Raw genomic sequence first — 19,111 nt, forward strand, 5'->3', positions numbered from 1 at the left:
TATTAAGGTCTCCAATTTCCATTATTTTTCAATGCCGATAACAAGCTAAACGTATTTCACATTTTTAAATCTGGATGCTTCCTTTAAAACGTTTAATTAATGTGGTGCAGTAATTAATAATGTTTTGTGCATTTGTAAATAAACCTGAATCTGCATGTAGATTTAAAACAATTTCATTTAGGTGACTAAATAAAGCATCTTCATGAAGGAATTAAAAAATAACTGGTGTAATAGCTCTATATAAGTAGTCAGGACATCTCAAAGTGTTTCCTGTTCAATGAATCACATTTGAATCATAAGTATTGGTGTTGAGTAGGCTAATGCAATTTGCAATGATACAGTTGACCAGATAATCTGTTTCAGTTGAGGTAGAAATATTGGTAAGGACTCCAGCAGCAATCCTCCTGCTTTTCTTTAAAGAGGGGAATGGGTTCATTTATATTAACTAATTGAAACTCTTAGTTTCAGATCTAAGCTGAAAACGTACTATTTCAGTTTGGTCGAACTAAATTACTTGGTCAAATCTTGAACAACCTTGAAATCACACCCTATTGCATCAGAAACTGGAGTAATCTCACAGAGCCAAGCAACCATTGCTTACGAAGCTCTCAGTTGGCACACTTACTTCCCTTTAAAGATGGGATTTAAAACTTTTCCCAGCATTCACGCTTCACCTCACTGGAAGTTGAATAACGGGTCCATTTTGCCTCTGGCCTCTATCTAATTTAACCACCTGTAAACTACAAGGAGCAGCCCAGTGTTATTTTACACTGTTTGCTATTTAGACCTCACTACAATTACTTTTGTATGCATTCCAGTCCCTAAACCCTTCATCTTATTATCGGTAAGCTTTTCAAGATTGCTATGCCAAAAATTTTAATGTGCCACATGTCAGAAAGCGCTTTGAAATTGTGGGACTCACGTCGGTACACGTTCTGAAACATTTCAGATTCTTAGTTTGCCTGCCCCCAGCTGAGAAAAAAGGTTTCATTGCAAGTTTTCTTTCAAGCATATAGACTTCAGACAGATGTGGATTGGCGATTTATGTACAAACCCTATATTTATCTTTGATTACATATAAATACAAATTAGCTATTTTCTAAAAAGTGGTTACAATAGCAATAAATACAAAATAGGAATTCGACCATTATACTTCATGTGTTGGGGGTTAAACCCGTATAAACATGTACATCTGAAATACAATTAAACACCATTTAAAAGGAACAATTCTCTGATTAAAATATTTATTTTCCCAATTTCTTTTTAAGTAACCATAAATATATTTTCAAAATAGATGTTTCTATTTTGTTAATTTTTATATAAATAGTGTCTTCATTGGGAAATAGTAAAGTGTCAAGTTTTTTGTGATAAATTTCTTTCTCTGCTTTAGCGACATCCACAACCCTCCACAACCATATCTTGGTAGTTCTTTAATACAACTTTGTCGTACTCATCAAGATAAAGCATTGAAATGGGACTGAGGTCCGTGGGGACACAGCATGCCCTGGGAATGTTTGCATTGACTGAGTTCACCAATGTCTGCACAATGGCATGGTTTGTTGAGTTTAAATGATCTGCTAGTGGAAAAGGGCACTCTCCTTGGCAGTAAAAGGCATGATATCCTGGAGGTGCCACTATCCAGTCATTCCACCCCACGTCACTGAAATCTACGTATAAAGGATGCCTCTTGCAGCTCGACTTGGACCTCTTCTTGGGCTTGTGTTTTACCTGACGCCTCACTCTTTTCTCAAGAGTGTGTCCTTTACCATTGTGGCTAAACGTCACCAATAAAGGCCTCATCTGAGGCCAGCTTTCTTCATCTTGATGCAAAGACCGACTGATCCTGACATGTCGCTTTGAATGTCTGCACTCTTTGTCCAAGTGAATGACTTCCACCATAAACCCATGGTTGGGCTGGCCCTGTGCGGTCCATCTCATAACAGAAGGGCTGACATCAAAGCTCTCCCATTTGCTCACATTGTGATGTACCACCTTTGTGTCCAGCAACCGGGTGATGGGATCACTGGACGATGACCCCGTTGCTTTGAGAATCTCATAAACATTGATGCGATGGTAACCGCTGCTGGAGTTCGCGCAGGCTTCTTGTTCCCGCTGGCGGTAGATCCTCAGTTCTGCCGAGGTGATGAGCTCCTCCCTCGGTACAGAGTTTAAATTAAAGAAAAAACGACGGACTACCCCTCCCCTGGCACCAGGCAAATCCTCCAGTAGTTCTAAAATGAGAAAGACATCAGAATCACCACTAGCCACATTGCAAAGCTCACTGGTGAGGCTAATCTGATACATTATGGTACCATAAATCGCAACTATTCAATGTGTGAGTTAATGATTACAAAATGTATTAACCACAATATCAACATAAATGTTAAATACTAATCTCATCATTGGACGCTTTCAATAAAAGATAATTTTCTCTCCTTAGTAATCTGTTACAATTATACATTAAAATACATTAAAACTGTGGTATATCTAAACCATTTAATATGAGAAATAATTGTGAGTAAATAACCTGACTCAATTGATTATGTTCAAAACACAATACAATCTACTTCCTTACTTCATCACACTGTAGACTTTGAAATGATACTTGCATATGAGGGTTTGAGGGAAGGTTTGGATTGGAAACAGAAGATATTTAAGATGATCAGTTTACTTTTGGTTTTAACCCTCAGCAATTGGGAACAGCAAACGTAACCAGGGAGCCCCCACTGGACTCATGCTTGGTAATCCAACTGACTTCTTTACTTTTGCATCAGTGTCATTCACCACATTCAGAACATGACCACATTCCAAGAAATGGGTCTGTGTGGGGAATATAACCTGAGATATTTGAGTGGCCAAGAATTCCTCTGTGAAACCTGCAAAAAATGAACAGCGCTCATTCACTCAGCTTTGCTGAATTGTTTGCAGGGTGCATTTAGATTGACTTGCCACAAAGGTGCACAGAATTATAAGGGGTTGGGTGGCAAGGTGGGTAGTGCATTCTGACCAAATCATGTGCAACTCTCTTGACTAATACCAGCACAATACTGATCTAGACCAAAGCACGGTGCCCCTTGATCGCCACATGTGTGCCACTTGTAAACTTCTGGCTCATACAAGAGATTGCACGGTATTCTGTAATTACTTTTCAATGGTTTAGCCCCTGCAGCAACTTTTTAAATAGATCCATTCACATTCTAAACACGCTGCATTGTTTAACTCACTGCCAATGTGCCCATCTGTGTATTTGTTCAAGTGTGCTGTATGGGTATTAACGCAGCCTGGAACACACAGCTCTAACTTTTTCAGGACTTGCCCTTGTTCGAGGATTATCCACCCCATGCTTAATTTACAGGGTCATTGTTTCACGCTAGTTTTCAGCTGGGATGTGATGGGTGGGGTCAATGAACTGCGTTTGTAACTGAATCTGAATAGGTTCGAAATAAAATTGAAGTGCCAGTGTGCGTGTGCAGTTTGTGTGCGTGTGTGTGTGTGTCTGCAGTTTATGTGCAAGACTTCAACCGGGTTACGTTAAATAAACTTGGTATAAGGCAAGGAAAACAGCTTCTGAGTCCGCATGGAGCGTTCCGGGCCTTAGGATCTCTAGATACCGAAACGGCGAAAGATAGAAGATTGGCATCAGACGCAGCATTAGAATTCCCTCTCTGAACGCGGTGCTTTAATAAGACTGGCTATCGTTTTCTTTTAGCGGGGTGGGGAGAGATATTAATTCCATATCCTCGTGCACAAAGTCATGCATGCGAATCCTATTTGATGTGTAACAGCCCTGCAAACTTTTAAGACACGTACAACCCGAATTCAGGGATATACGCGTCGAGATGGATGAGAGTTACCATTCCAACAGGCGCGAGATCTGGGTCCCACTGCAGCCGAATGAAAGTACTCGGGGATCAAATTTAATCCACTTGGGATCTCATCTCCCATCACTCTCCTGGAGAAAACTTGTATGGATAACATCAGCGCCCCCCCTAGAAAAAGCACACACACACACACGCCAAACCCGCCCTATACGGTCTTAATTGCTATTAAAGCGTTGCTAAAATTCTGCAGGACCGCAATATCCATAATTCAGAGATCTGCATGAAACGACTAAAGGATTCGTTCTCCGGCGTGTGCGTATGTGGGAGGGAATTTTAAAGTATCAAATTCGTGGTACCTTTGTGTGTGTTTGTGTGACCCCTGCTAAATAGATGTGGCATTCCTCCTGAAACGAAGGGTTCTGGCAAAATCAAGGTAAAAAGTCTCTCCGCAAACAAGAAGTGAGACCCTGATAAGATAAGGCTGGTGAGCTCCTCGGAACAAATATTTATGGTCATTTACGTTGCACGGTTAATCGACTGGAATGTACGCGTCAAAAACAAAATTAAGCCAATCATTTACCACATATCCCATTCTGCTGTAAAACACGCGATGTATTTGAGTTGGCAAAGACAATGTTTTTTCTCCCCTCCATTTCTGAGGCACACCACCCCAAAACAATAAACCCTACCGCAGACACGGCTAGCATTAACAGTGGGAAGACCGACAGAGAGAGAGAGAGAGAATGAGGGAGTTTGTACTTGCTTTAAGCTCAACGAGCTGTGAAAGCCCAGTCACCAAGTCACAGGGAACGCAAGAAGGGGTCACTGGTCTCGGAACAACTTTCTCTCTCCACAGATACTGCCAGACCTGCTGAGTTTCTCCAACACTTTGTATTCTTTGTTTCAAAAGAACGTCGGTGAGATGGACAGTACATGTGTGCAATCTTGATTTCAAGCAGGCACTCCCCAAGAATAGGTAGGCTGTCTAGATAGTGAAGGATAAACAGATTCCTGACCCTATATATAGCTGTGAAGGATAAAGACTCTTGACCCTAAATATATAGAAAATAGTGAAAGATAAACAGATTCCTGACCCTATGTATAGCAGTGAAGGATAAAGACTCCTGATCCTAAATACATACAACACAGAGAAGGATAAAGAGTCTACACATGTAATGGTGAAGGCTAAAGAATCTTGACACTGTATGTACAAAACAGTGAAGGATAAACAGACTCCCTGCCGAGATCTATGGACAGGAACGTGCGTGGCGTTGTCTGCTGTGCCCCTACAGAGCTGAAGTTTACCTGTGTGTTTGTATGTGGATGATTTTTGTGACAGGTTTTGATCTTAACTCCCAGACTGAGAGAGTTTGGGGCTTCTTTTCTGTTGGGGGGTGTGTGTGAGGTGTCACCGAGGCTACCTGCGTTGCCTCACCTTTCCTCCCCCCCACCCCTTACCTTCATGGTGGAAACTCCTGACGGTATTGGCGTGACTGGCCGACCTCTCGGGGAACTGGGAGAGCACCCAGGTGTCAGTCGCCTGTCCCCGCTCGGTTTCCTCGCCCGAGTGCAGCCGGTACAGATCCACCATGTACTGCGGGATGACGGCGTTCCTGGTGGGGTGAGGGCGGCGCCGGAGGCCGAACATGTTGAGGAACCGCAGTTCGAACTTTTGCAGCAGGTCCTCAGTCTGCGGGGGAGCCGAGTTCGCGTACTGCTCGGCGAATCTCTTGCGGCCCACCTCGGGGATGAGTCCGGCCGAGCCTCCGAATAAAACCTGACAGAGCAAGAGCGCCATCAGAGAACGTCTACCGGCGGTCATCGTGTCTCTGAGAGGGAGAGAAAGGGGGAGGCGGGGGGGAGAAAGAGAGAGAAACGGGGTTTATTGCAGGATCACAAACAGTAACACACACACACACACACACACACACAGATCAGAGACTTAAAGGGGTAAAAATAAGGAGAGCTATATAATGACATAAGGAGGAGTGGAAAGATGTAAAATTTAAAACATAAAAGCTTTTCCTTCCAGTGTGTAAAGAGTGAAACAAAAACATAGAAGCAGACTATTTTAAAAAAAGATCTAACTTTAATTCTGAATGAGTCAGCAACCAAGAAGTGGAATGACATAATTTTCTTAGGAGGAATACTAAGGAATTAAATAAAGCAAGGGAGACCAAAAGAAAGTGCACACACACGTGTGTGTGGGAGAGAGAGCCGTCTTGTTTATGTTTGTCTGAGCTGTTGTATCTGTCTGGAGTGGGACACATCAGATAGTTGAGGGGAGTGGTGGGGGTTGTCTGGATGGACAGCAGACGTATACAGGTGCTCTGTCTCTTTCCTGAGTCCTGGGTTAGGCTGTAGCAGAATGCATGCACTCACTCACACACACACACACACACACACACACACACACACTTGCTCCTGTGCCCGCGTTACCTTTCCCTTGAACAGGCGCCCCGCTCAGAGAAAGCAGCGGTCCATTCAAACGCGGGCAGCTCCGACTCGGTCCGCGGGCGCTGCCGCCCTTCGCTAGCCCCGTCCCCGGTTCACTCTGGTCCCCCCCTCCCGCAAATCGAGGCGCCGGAGCATCTGGTTTTGAGAGGCGGGAGAGGAAAAGTTCAGGCGATTATTTGTCTCTTCACCGCGGCTGCTTTTTTTTTGTTACATCCAGAAAAAAGGGAGGGAGGGTTGTTGGTAGGAAGGAGGTGAGTTCGGTTCCCTCTCTGACCCTCGTCTCGGTTTATCCCTTCTGAGTCTAGCACCGCCGCGGGACTCCGCCGAGCTATTCCCGTCCAGGGACCAGGAATCGAACCAGTTCCTCTCTGCTCTTCCCTGTGCCCCGCATTTGCTCGCTGCTTATTCCACACTTTCGCTCTCTTCCTCCCTTGCCCGGGTGTTGGGAAGCTCTCCAGAGGGCAGTGCAGCCCTTCACGCCCATCAACAGCAGGCGAAGAGGGGGTCAGAACATTGCTTTCAGATCTCTGTGTCGAAAATACACCCGAAAACGGCGACGGAGTCCAAGCAAATCGTCCGGTTCACTCACAAAGCCCCGGGCAATGAGCGCTATAGGAAAGTCCATCATTTCTTAACACAGTGGCCCATATATATTTATATATACATATATACAGTCACACACAACAAACACACAATCTAGAGTGAGTGAAGGGTTTCATATATATACATATATATATATATATATATTCAGTAAGGTTTTTGTTTAAAACGCTGATTCCCGCTTCTGCTGCATAAGTAATTGAAAGCGGCTTTATATATATACGATCTGCTTGCCGGCTGATGTCACGTCAATGACGCTTGATGCCAATCAAATGCGATAATTGATTCCTGTCACAATCTCGACATTGAGATCAGAGCAAGAGTTTGAATCTTTGACTTGGGTTGGGGGTGGAATAGCACAAAACATTTCTCTGCCAAGAGGATTAACGCCGGGGCAGCAGATTGGACGTTGCGTGATTTTATGTTTTATTTTTTGGTGTGTGTGTGTGTGTGTGTGTGTATGGGTGGGTGGGTGGGTGGGGGAGGCTTGGTGGGATAGAGAAATGGCAACTCAGCGCAGCAAAATATAAATGCCATTTTTTTTGTTAGCCACACGCGCCTCTTTAAAATATCCTTTCACACATACATAGACACCATCGCAGCCCCCACCCCACCCAACGCCCTCCAGACTGGCCCAGTCCAGCGCGCTTTCTGACCCCGGTGTTTATCCAAACCAAATCTACCGATCAATGGGGTCGGTCATTCGAAAGGCCAGATCCCGTTGATAACATAGTTGGGTTCTGCTTGTGAGGGGTGGGGGTTTGGGGCGGGAGAAGTCATCGCAATTAATTGAATTCTGAACTGTCCATTCCGCGCTCCCCTCCCCACAAATAAAAAGATCCGAGGAACACTTCTTAAGGCGATCCAGAATTCAGAAGCCTCTCTGCAGTACGTGTGAGGTTTATTTACTCTTGTTCATGCCGAGATATCATCTCGGCGCTCACAGCAATGGGATTGGGAACTCACGCTGGGACAGACACGGCTGGGCTCTCAGAAATCCACACGTTATAGGAGGTTCCATTCATCCCCAGAGGGTTGGGGGGGGGGGGAGTGGTGAGGGAGGGGTGGGGGTGGGGTGTCGGGAAATTGAGAACGGTGCGCTTTCCCCTCGGTGACAGGACCAAAGTCTGAGAGTTTAGCTCAGACTTCTATTCTTCGGCTGTTTTGTTCTGGTTTGGTTCCCTCAGTGAGGATTTCAAGAAGAGAGGTCACTCAGGGATGCAATGTTGGAAAAGCACTTGCCACTCGCTTTGGGATGTCTTGCCTCCCCCAACACCCCCTGAACGAAACAAGATTTTGGGTCTGATATATGTTCGACAAAGAGAGAGAGAGAGAGAGCCCAGAGCGCCAACTCCTGGTCAACACAGCAAAAGGCCAGAGGGTTGAATTTCCAGCTTGCTTTTACAACGGCTTCTTTGTACAACTCTCTCGGAACGCGAGAGAGAGAGAGAGAGAGAGAGAAGTAAAATCATCCTGAAACTCGGCTCAGCACAGATCGGAATCAGCTCCCTCCTCCCCCTCACAACACTCACCTCCCCCCACCCCCGTGACTTCCCTCCCCTCCGACACACACACGCAACAACCACTTCAATTTACAACTTTAAACCATCAATATATCGAAAACAAAAGTTTTAAAAACAATACAGACCGTACAGGTGTGACGCCGTGCACAGTGGGAAGAGGCAGTCTAAGATCAAGATAAAGTGAAAGAGAGAGAGAAGGAAATTTAAAACCGGCGGCAGAACATGTGTATGACAAGAGAGAATGTAGTAACGATTCTGGGACATGGCTGTGTATTAGGGATGAAAAGATGTGTGTGCTGTATGAAAAATAAAATCAAGTAAAAACAAAGGATGTACTAGGGACGAAATAAAGGTTAAGAGTAATTGTAAGTTTATCAAATAAATCTTGCACCCTCTAATCAAAAGCAGCAATTGGCTCGCTGCAGTTGAACGACTCAAATGACCAAATGAGTGAAATTTCAGATCTTCCCACTCCCCTTTACCTGATGGAGAATGTTGCATTAGACCACGCTGCTGCACCCCAAAACCCGGCTGCTCCTGTCAGCGGGATTTGATGAAAAAGTGCCGAACGGGAAGGAAAGGCGAATCATTTCACTGAGTGAGCAATCCCGGAGAGACCAGAAGTTAATCTTTGCATGTGTGAAACGAAACGCGAGATGAGGCTCCGGGCGCCCGATTTAAAGCATCTCGCAGCAAGTCAGTTCTTCCGAGTGAATGACTTCACAGTCGCTCATGTGAGGGCTCTCTCTCACTCACTCACTCTCTCTCTCTCACTCTTCTCTCTCTCTCACTCACTCACTCACTCCCCTTTAGTGATTCGGCATTGTGGCTGGCATTGGGAATGTTTACAGATATGAAGTGACTCATTCATTTCAGAGACGATCTTCATCTAACGTCATTACATCACAGTGGATTTTTGTATTTTTTTTAGAAAAACAAGGTTCTGTTTAAGAGTGTAAACAGGTTGACTGATGCTGTGTCTGTGACACAGAGAACTTCCTACATACTGTCATAGAGTTTCTCCGTCAGACAGAAAGAGAGAACTGTTGCTTTAAACAAAACTGCTCTCCTCAGCTCCCATTATCACTGCACTCCTCAGCTCCCATTATCACCGCACTCCTCAGACATCCGAGTGGGGTAAGGGGTATATGCATTTACCGCCAGCTATCAGAATTTTCAACAAGGTCCAGTTCACAAACGTCGGGACAAATATGTAAAACCCCACCGAGAGATTGAAATCGCTGTGTGACAGCGAAACCACAATACGCACGTAAAATCCTTAACACACATGGCAATCCTCAATGCACACACCAAATTCATAACATACACACTAATCCATAATACCGATGGCAGGCGGACTGATGTTATGGGTTACACACAACCACAAATGGCTGGAGAAGCTCAAGCAGGTCCGGCAGGGACAGTCAGAACTGCAGATCCTGGAGTCAGAGATAACGCAGTGTGGAGCTGGAGACACGCAGCAGGCCGGGCAGCATCAGAGGAGCAGGAACACTGACGTCTTGTGTCGGGACCCTTCTTCAGCATCTCTGGAGAGAGAAAGTTGAGTTAACGTTTCAAGTCTGGTGACCCTTGTTCAGACCTGCTGAGTTTCTCCAACAAATTCCGCTGTGTGTATTTCCCGATTTTTGTTTTATTTCTGACGTTGTGAATACCCGGTCGTTTTATAATTCAGTCAACATTCGTCAACACATACGTACGTGTGCATTAGACATCTCCCGGGAGCGCCCAGAGAGAACATGCATTGGGATTAATAGAGCTATTTATTAGTCTTATTTATAGCCCTGTTAATTCATACCTCACCTCTGTGCACCGTGACAGATCCAAAAGATCCCAATTCAGCCGTAACATCCAATTGCGCCCCTTCTCCACCACCCACCCCCCCCCCAGCACCCCACCATCTGATCTATCTCATTCCAGACACGGGTACAACATACATGTGTTCTGATTCCCCCTCTCTCCTTGTCCGCTTTAGTTTAAATGCCTCATTTCTCTATTTTGTCTCCTCTTCCTTACGTGCTTTCTAAGTTGTCCTGTTGATTTTTTTTGCTTAGAAAGCTGGCTGGAGAAACTGCCCCTTATTCTTAACCCGAATTTTCATCAATCTCCCCAGAACGCTTTACAAGCCTTTGTTGAGTTCCGCTCTCAGTTTCTGTTTTAAATATCCCGGACAACTTGCCCGCCGCCACTGCTTGTTCATTGAGTGGGTAGAGAGTGGAATCTCCTTGGAGAAGACGGAGAGACAGAAAGGACAGTCTAAAATCCACACTGCAGACGCTGGAAACCTAAGATATACACAAACACAAAAACTGCCTAGCAGGTCAGACAGTAGCCGCGGAGAGAGAAACTGTCAACGTTTCAGGTCTGGGAGCTTTCAGGAAAAGGGATCTAAGGAGTGATCTGATACATCCAGCATCTGCAGTTCCCATTATATCTGATACATCCAGATCTGCTGCAAGTTTGCAACATTTGTGCATCAGACGCTGATTGAATGGGCAAACGCGCCCTCCTCTGCTCCCCAGCGGTTCTGGTCACGAAGCCAGTCCCAGGTACCTTGCAAAGAGAAAGGAGTGAAGCACCGGACCAAGGTTTAAAACAGAAAGAAAAAAGACCACGCGCGGTCAAAGTGGTTTTCATATCTAGCCGGATGTGCGTGTGCCCTTTCAGAAAGACCATTTAAGGGACGTTAACGTTGTCTGAGAAGTGTTAACGTTCTCGAGAGCAGGCTGACTGGTTGTCACTTTTTGTTTGAACACACCGAGATTATATTGTGGTCTTGTATAAGTGAGATGAATTGGAATTATCAGAAACCCTCCGAAAATTCCATGAGTTTATGTGGACGGAGAGATATTTTTGCTGCCTACATTGAATCCTGAAACTCAAGTTGGGTTTTTAAAATTGGACCCAGTTAGAAAATCAAACTCAGCCTTTTCCCAGAAATTCTCTTCATTGATCTTGGTCTTTGGAATGGGACATATTTTGCTGCTATCTTCCTACAAAAATTTTCCTTGATAGGTTGGTCAATAGCAGTAATGCGTTATCTATGGTACTTCACCTTGCATCCTTTAGGGGTGTGTATTAGATGGTGTGCCCAGGAATGGGAAGTGATTCACCTTCCCGATTGTTCTCCAGTGCATAAAGCAGGATTATAACAACATAACTCAGAGATAGCAAGAACTGCCAATGCTGGTGTCAGTGTGGAGCTGGAGGAACACAGCAGGCCATGGTGTGTATATGTTCAGTAGCAAGGTTTAAGTTATGAAGAATTGCTGGATAAGTTGGGACCTTTTTCACTGGAGCTTGGGAGGTTGAGAGGCAACTTGAAGACAATTTCTAAATTAGAAGGGTATAGGTGGAGTTCATAGCAGTTGTCTTTTCCCTGGCATGTGGGATTTTAAAACTAGGAGGACACACTTTTAACGTGGGAGGAAAGAAATTTGGAAAAGATGTGAGGACAATTTTTTTTACACAGACGGTGGTTCCTGTGCGGAATGAACTTCCTGTGGAAGTAGATATGACTGCAATTGCAACGTTTAAAAGACATTTGGATTACGTACATGAATAGGAAAGGTTTGGAGGGATATGGGCCAAATGCAGGCAGGTGGGACTAGTTTAGTTTGGAATTATGTTAGGCATGGAGTAGTTGGACATAAAGTTCTGTTTCCGTACTATATGTCTCTATAACTGGGTGCCCCTCACCACCCAACAACAATGCTGTGTATTTACATAACACTTTGCGCACAGTAAATCATCATGAGATGCTTCTGGAAAGCATAAGCAGATCAAAACAGACACACCACACCAAAGAAGGGGACATTCTGACTGAGAACCAACAGATTCACAAAAAATCAGTTAGTTTCACAAAGGAAAGAAGAGGTAAGGAGGTTGAGAGAGGGAATTCTAGAACATAAGGTGAAAGTCACTGTCGTCAACAATGAGTAATGGAAGGAAAAGATGAAGAGGACGGCAGATTCTTCAGAGACTTTCCAGATTGGAGGAGGCTACAGAGATAATGAGGCTTCGAACAATGATCAGGCACTGCAATAATGTCCTCCATCATCATTAATCCTATATACTCATTGCCTAAGCAAATGTGTGATATATGTGCCCTTGGAAAAGGCATTGGTGAGCATCATAGGCCAGAATACATTGGTTTCTCCAAGCAGGAAGCGAAACTTCCTCCATCATAACACTCCCCTACATCTGATTGAGTTGATGCTACTTTCCCCACACTGGGTATTTGCAGCTTCTTACTCTCTTTGTGATGGTTGGAGCTAGGGAACAAGATCTTGCCTGTCCACTTCTTGAAGCTGCAACAGCTGCTGTTGCTCGGTGTTTTTGCCAAATGCTAGAGGTAAAGTCTAAATTTGACAACAAATCACAACCCTAAATGCTGACAGCTAAGAGGCTGCTTATCTAGGATCAACACAGCAAATTTTAATCAAAATTATTATGGTGCAGATTACTTTTATTGTTGCTTTGAACTGTTCCACTGATCTCAGTCACAGATCGAGCTGATAATGCAAGTTGCAGGAGGTGAGATTCAATCCAGCCAGAACACAGAAGCAGCTTTATTAGTCTGTAAATTGCATTTTCCGGATATTATCCATTTAGATCACCACTTCAACTCAATTGCTTTGGAGAAATTTGACAACAGCAATTTATTTTTTGGAGATTTACTGGTAACCATGTAAAAATGAAAGCAAATCTCTAATTAAAATGATATTTTATATTACTTATGAAGAACTAAGTTTGATTTGCAAACAGCTACTTAGTGTACAACCCTTCCAGGCCTCAGTAAAGTACAATTAGCTGTATGTGAGGTTATAGGATTATGCAGGATACAGGGTATCCTTAATCTGGTCTAAAGATGATTTTTGAAATTTAAGCCCATTAGGCAACAATGCTGTACTGTAGCACACGGTTTGAAAATGCTTCAACAACACTTTCAATAATCAATAGACTTAAATTCAGAATTCAAGTTTACAATGAAACTATGCAGCCTAATATTTTTATTTTAGTACAAATTAAAACAAAAGAACCTTGAAACAAAGTTTAACACGGGATATTTATTGGGACAAAAAGAAATTTAAACCTCTTGGGTGTATCATGCTGAAAGAATATATGATCAAATTCAAAGCCACTTTAATACGAAAGCGTCTCACCTTTGGCTACAGACATGCACTCCTGCATCATCATAATGTCTGAAAAGCATGTGCACATTGAAATTAAACAGCTTATTTGTGATGCAGCATGCTTGAGGGTGTCACTCGAAATACATCAATTTTTGCACAAAAGTTTATGGTGTTAAGGGTGTCATTGAAGATAAAGACAATTATTAGCTAAGTAGCCATGAGATGCTGTGAACTATATTTGCCAGCTCAAACCTTCAACTGTATTTTCAGACATGTTGAAATACAATAGGATGCGTTGCAATATTTATGTCTCAGCATTATAGTCAACAGAGAAACGTATTAATACCCTAGAACTGAAGAGTGTCGTTTTCAAATTATATTTACTGGTGACGATCTTCTCTTCTACTGGTGTCAAACTTATTGAGTTCCCTCAACATTTTTGTCTGTTGACTCTAAAACCAAGGTATCTCAATCAGAATGAAATAAAGGAATATTTTGATACGCTAAAGAGAATCAGTTTGTGTATGAACTGTTGTCTCCTTCAAAATAAGATTTGAAAGAATGTAAATTAATTTGATGCATGAAAAAAACTTGAATGCAATATGACTGTCACTGGCAAAGCCATAATTTGTTTCCCATCCCTAATTGCCCTTGAGAAGGTGGTGGTGAGCCACTTTCTTGACCTGCTGCAGATACAATCACTGTGTTGTTAGGAATTCCTGCTGTCCTTGGAAGTGGGCAGGAATTATGACAAATTTTCACCACTAGATGTGCCAGAGTCAACTTTTGCATTCCTTCCAAGATCAGAAGACTGAAATATTGGTGCTCCTGAACATAAACTGAAATTGAAATCCGGTAATGTGGTTACTTACCAGAATAAAAGTGTATTTTACACTCATTTTGATAAGCATACAAATTAACAGATATATAGTTTATTTTTGAAGACCAAAATTTGTTAGAGTTAAGAATCAGATTGTGCTAACAAAATTTTCATTGCTCACAAACTGTTTTAGTAATATTCAACTCAATGAAAAATGTTGTCACGTACACTTTGCATGCCCAGTGATTTGTGCAAAAGGTCATGTTATACCTCTTTAATATTCATACTGTTTGGACAAAATTATTTCTTTAGGTAATTCTACCCTTACAGCCAGGAATATTGCCTTTGTGCTTTTTAATTACTGAAACACTTAGAAAAAGTCATTAGTACTTAATTCATGTAAAGGAAGAACCTATATTTATATCATGTCTCACACGATTTCAGGATATCTCAAAGTGCTTCGGAGCCAATGAGCTTTTGAAATGTTGTCGCTGTTGCCATGGTAAAATTGTGTCACACAACTTGTGACACGTGACACAATTGGGCCTACTCACAAGAATGAGATAAATAACTAATTAGATCAATATACTGTTTGTGTTGAGGGTTAGATGTTAGCCACAACACTGACGAACTCCCCTGTTCTTCAGATAATGCATGGCATGTTTTATACCCACCAAAGAATGCATAAGGGCCTTGATTTGACATCACACCCTAAAGTTGACTTGTTCAACAATGTAGTGCTCCCTCAGTGCTACATTGTTGAACAAGTCAACTTTAGGGTGAGATGTCAAATCAAGGCCCTTATGCATTCTTTGGTGGGTATAAAACATACCATGCATTATCTGAAGAAGAACAGGGGAGTTCTTCAGTGTTGTGGCTAACATCTAATGATAATTAGATAATTAGACTCCCTCGGTGCTAGATCATTGGCCTAAATCATAGGCTCCAGTCTCCAGAGCTGAACTTCTAAAGCCTTTCTAAAATTCCAATTTAGGAAGCTTGGAAAGGAATTTTTCAATAGAATTGAGAATTTAGCTTTGAGCACAGGGAGTACAGGAGCATAGTTATGAAAACTGCTATGAACAAAAGGGGTCCTTTGAGATATCTGATACCAGCTCCCAGCACATACCAGTTATCATATGCTGATATGGTTTAATAGCACTTCAAAGAGTTCAGCTAATGTTGTACACATCATCAAAGCAAACCTTTATCAATCCAAATAATTATTGCACTAATGCTACCATCTACTATTACCATATATTTAAGTTTTAAGTGAAATACTAACATTGTTAAAACATTCAGTTTCAACTCCCAGTCCCTAAATAATGCATATATGCTGTCTTCAATCAGTTTTATTGGGAGGGGAGGAGGCAGCACAGGGCCATCATATTACTTCACAGTTAAGTGGTTCACACTTTTATCAAACGATGGAATGGCATAGTGAGAGTGCTGTCGAGAATTCAACAGTGTGTTGCTGCATGCCATCGCAACAAAGTTAGCATCACCCAAAAGACACGAGTAAAGATAAAATAGGAACATCTCTACACTTGCTACATGAGAATTTTTAAAATTGCTTTAGGGGTTGTGTAAATATCAGGGGAATGCCCTGGTCTTGGTGGCATAGAATGTTTTCTGTCCTGCTGAGAGGCCAAAATGCCCCTGAGTTAACTGTTCACCTGAAGCAAGGCACCTCCTCCAATGAAATCCCTGCAGAGCTGCTGGAACACAAGTCTGCTATCACTGAGCCAATGGTGCCACTTTTCATGGGATATTTTAGGATTGAAAGATTGGATGGTAATGATAGCTGCAAGGAGGAAACCAGGACATAGATTCAGAGCTTCAATGGGCTAAAGGAATTGCAGAATGTGTGAGAAGGTAATTCTAATTGGAACTAAAGTATGCAATTTGGTACCCTGACCGAATATTAGAATGGAGAGTGACCAGTTGCCTCTCAGTTGTTCTGACACTTAGCTGTTAAGTTACTTACTTTTGCTAACCTTGTAAGATTGTTTAACTTCCTCGAACGTTGTAAGTGTGGTCTTGAAATTCATTGGGTACCATTTACTGTCACTGCCTCTTCTGTTTTTCCTCTTGAGCACCTTTGATAACTTCCTCTCAGCTGGCTTTGAATGGCCATCTTATTCTGACTTGGATGTGAACCTGAATGATCATAACATTCATAGCTATGGGCCAAGTGCTAGAAAGTAAGATTAGTGTAGTTTTGTGTTGATGCAGACTCAATGAGCTGAAGGGCTTCTTCTGTACTGTATGATTCTTTGATTCTACATTTCTAATCAAGAATACTCAGCCTCACCATTTGAAAAAATATTACTTCTATTTCTCATGTGTTGCACTTGTCATTTTTTTTCTCATTCCCTTAAATTGAGCAGGATTTTTTATATCTCACTGTTGAAATATTACTCCAGTCCTCCTCTGGAGCTATTCCGCTTGAGTTCACTCGAATGTTCCTACCTAATTGCTAAAGAGACTTGTACTCTACCATGTGTTATGAAAAGTAGCTGTTTTTGGGATTTCTAATGGGTAAGTTCTATTGGGTATTGGTACAGAGAAATTCCACCTTCATGCATTTCTCAGGGTAGGTGTGAAATTTCAGATGCTACAGTTTAAAGTTACAATTACACTGTGACTTTACCAGGAACATAAAAATGGTAGTTTAGCTTGAGCCTGTGTCTATGAGCAGCAAAACCTGGATGACATTCAGGGTTGCGATAATAAGTGGAAAATAATATTCATGTCACATGCATGACCATCCCCAACAAGAGAGAATGTACTATTACCACTTGACTTTGAATGATATTGCCATTGTCAAATCTCAGTGTTAACTGTTTGGGGGCCATCATTGTCCAGAAGTTGAACTGGATCCTTCAACCTTGTACATACTGTGGCTACAAGAACAGCTCAGAGCTGGAAATTGTACAGTTGATAACTCACCTTCTAACTCCCTGAAGCCTGTCCACCACCTACAAGGCACAAGTCAGGCGTGCGGTGGTAGACTCTTCACCTGCCTGGATGGGTGCAGCTCCAACAACAAGAAGAAGCTTGACAACATCCAGCACATAGCAGCTCACACCATCAGCAGATCATCCACCATGTTAAACTTTCATCACAGAAGCAGCAGTGTGTGCCATAAGCAAAATGCAATGCAACAACTCACTTTGCAGCTCTTGGCAGCACTTTCCAAACTGGTGATCTCTACTATTTACTAGCACAAGAGCAATAGATACATAGAAACACCCCAACTGCAAGTTCCCCTCCAAGCCATACACCATCTTGACCTGAAGTTTGACTTGTTTTTCACCATTGCAGGATTGAAATCCTGGAACTGCCCTCATAACAGCGTTGTGGCAACAAATGGTCTGTAATGGTTCAAGGCTGCCCTTCTCAAGGACAGTTACAAATGGGCCTGAAATGCTGGCTGTGCCAGTGATATCCATATCCTGTCAATGAGTTCAAAAATATATTGGAACAGTTGCGTTGCTGTTAAACCCTTCAAGCATACTTCGCCATTTAAATAGATTACAGTTAATCTGTGCATTAACATTAATTGTCTACCCTAGTTCCATATGTCAGTATTCTTGCCCCGACAAGAATCTATTAATCTGAGTTTTGAAAGTTTAAACTCAAACTAGTCTAAACTCTGACTCTGGATGGAAAGTATATCGGGAGGCTGTTATACATCATTGGGAAGTGCACTGACTCCAAGTCTAGTTCACCAGAAAATGAGGTTTACCAAATGCTCAGTGATCCTTTCAAGGCCTTGCACTGTTTGTACATTGTTCATCCAAGAGAGATGCTGTCAGTCCTTAAAATAAGTGTTGTTCTAAATGTTTTGAGTGTGAATAGTCAGACCCACATCCTCAAACATGTGAGGTTATCAGTTTAGCTAGAATTGTGAGTAAGCATGCCTTAGTCTTGAGCATTTAAATCACAGAGTCTGTGTATTCAACAGTTAACCTAACTGGAATAAATTCTGTAGCTACTCACCTTAAAAAATATGGATGCAGCTTTACATTAGCATATTAACAATTCTTACATGGAATAAGATTGGAGCTTCTCAAAGGGTAATGATTGTACGATCTATTTTGGTGTGTTGGCCAATGTTAAAAAAACACTTGAGAAATTCCTCAGAACTAATGATGTTTTGTGGGCAATACGTCACTGAAAGTCCATGTTTCTATTGTATCTTAAAGGGTAATAGATCATTTGTAGATAATATTTGTCATTCAATTGCCTATTTTTTTAACAGGTCATTTAATAAGGGCCAATATGATATTATTGAAATAAATGAACTTTTAAGCACTCTTTATTGTGGCATCACAGTCAATGTTTCATACTTTAAGTTAACCTACACTTACAGCTTCATGTAATCACATTTAATAGTGAGTTTCATTCCACAGCCACAGTTCCAGATGACCAGAGAGTCTTAAAGTAGCAAGGTTGTGAGTAGGATAATGTCCAACTGCATTTTCCAAAGTTAGAAAGGGACCACATGGACGTGTTGATAATGTGAGATGAAATAAGATAGGAGAAGGCCAATGTGGAGTTTAAATTCTGACATAAATCTATTGGACTGACTGGCCTGTTTCAGTGCTGTGAATGCTCATAGTAAGATATCATACTTTATACATTGGAAGAGCCCTAAATGTCTGGGGCAGTAGAGGGAGCTCTTCTGAGGTTGGGCTGAGGCACATTGTAAAGCGTGCTTTAGTCCATAAG

The 19,111-nt window shown here is 42.3% G+C and overlaps 1 protein-coding gene and 1 long non-coding RNA gene across 4 annotated transcripts in view; both read right to left on the bottom strand.

The window, feature by feature from the left end:
• Positions 1 to 1,030: 1,030 nt before the first annotated feature.
• LOC125455217 (bone morphogenetic protein 2-like) lies at positions 1,031 to 9,241 on the bottom strand. 3 transcript variants are annotated; one of them, XM_048536934.2, is made up of 3 exons: positions 8,884 to 9,241; positions 5,280 to 5,650; positions 1,031 to 2,231 (listed from the first exon to the last, which is right to left on the bottom strand). In XM_048536934.2, the coding sequence occupies exons 2-3, from the start codon at positions 5,641 to 5,643 to the stop codon at positions 1,387 to 1,389; spliced, it is 1,209 nt and encodes a 402-aa protein (XP_048392891.1). In that variant the 5' UTR covers positions 5,644 to 5,650; positions 8,884 to 9,241; the 3' UTR covers positions 1,031 to 1,386. The 3 variants fall into 3 exon arrangements, with proteins under 3 accessions (XP_048392891.1, XP_059504323.1, XP_048392890.1); XM_059648340.1 differs by lacking the exon at positions 8,884 to 9,241 and adding an exon at positions 6,261 to 7,054 and having other exon boundaries at positions 5,280 to 5,598; XM_048536933.1 differs by lacking the exon at positions 8,884 to 9,241 and adding an exon at positions 6,261 to 7,054.
• A 627-nt stretch (positions 9,242 to 9,868) lies between these two features.
• The window catches only part of LOC132210030 (uncharacterized), a 41,300-nt gene continuing 32,057 nt past the window's right edge, over positions 9,869 to 19,111 (bottom strand). Inside the window, exon 3 of the long non-coding RNA XR_009446194.1 lies at positions 9,869 to 9,948. This is a non-coding gene — a long non-coding RNA (uncharacterized LOC132210030). The remainder of the gene's footprint in view (positions 9,949 to 19,111) is intronic.

This window comes from Stegostoma tigrinum, chromosome 9, assembly GCF_030684315.1.
Source record: "Stegostoma tigrinum isolate sSteTig4 chromosome 9, sSteTig4.hap1, whole genome shotgun sequence".
Classification (NCBI taxonomy): Eukaryota; Metazoa; Chordata; class Chondrichthyes; order Orectolobiformes; family Stegostomatidae; genus Stegostoma; species Stegostoma tigrinum.

Coding starts and splice junctions, on each gene's coding strand:
- LOC125455217 (XM_048536934.2), bottom strand. CDS start 5,643: ATGACCGCCGGTAGACGTTCTCTGATGGCGCTCTTGCTCTGTCAGGTT. Junction 2,232..5,279: donor CAGGAGTTTCCACCATGAAG/GTAAGGGGTGGG, acceptor TTCTCATTTTAG/AACTACTGGAGGATTTGCCT.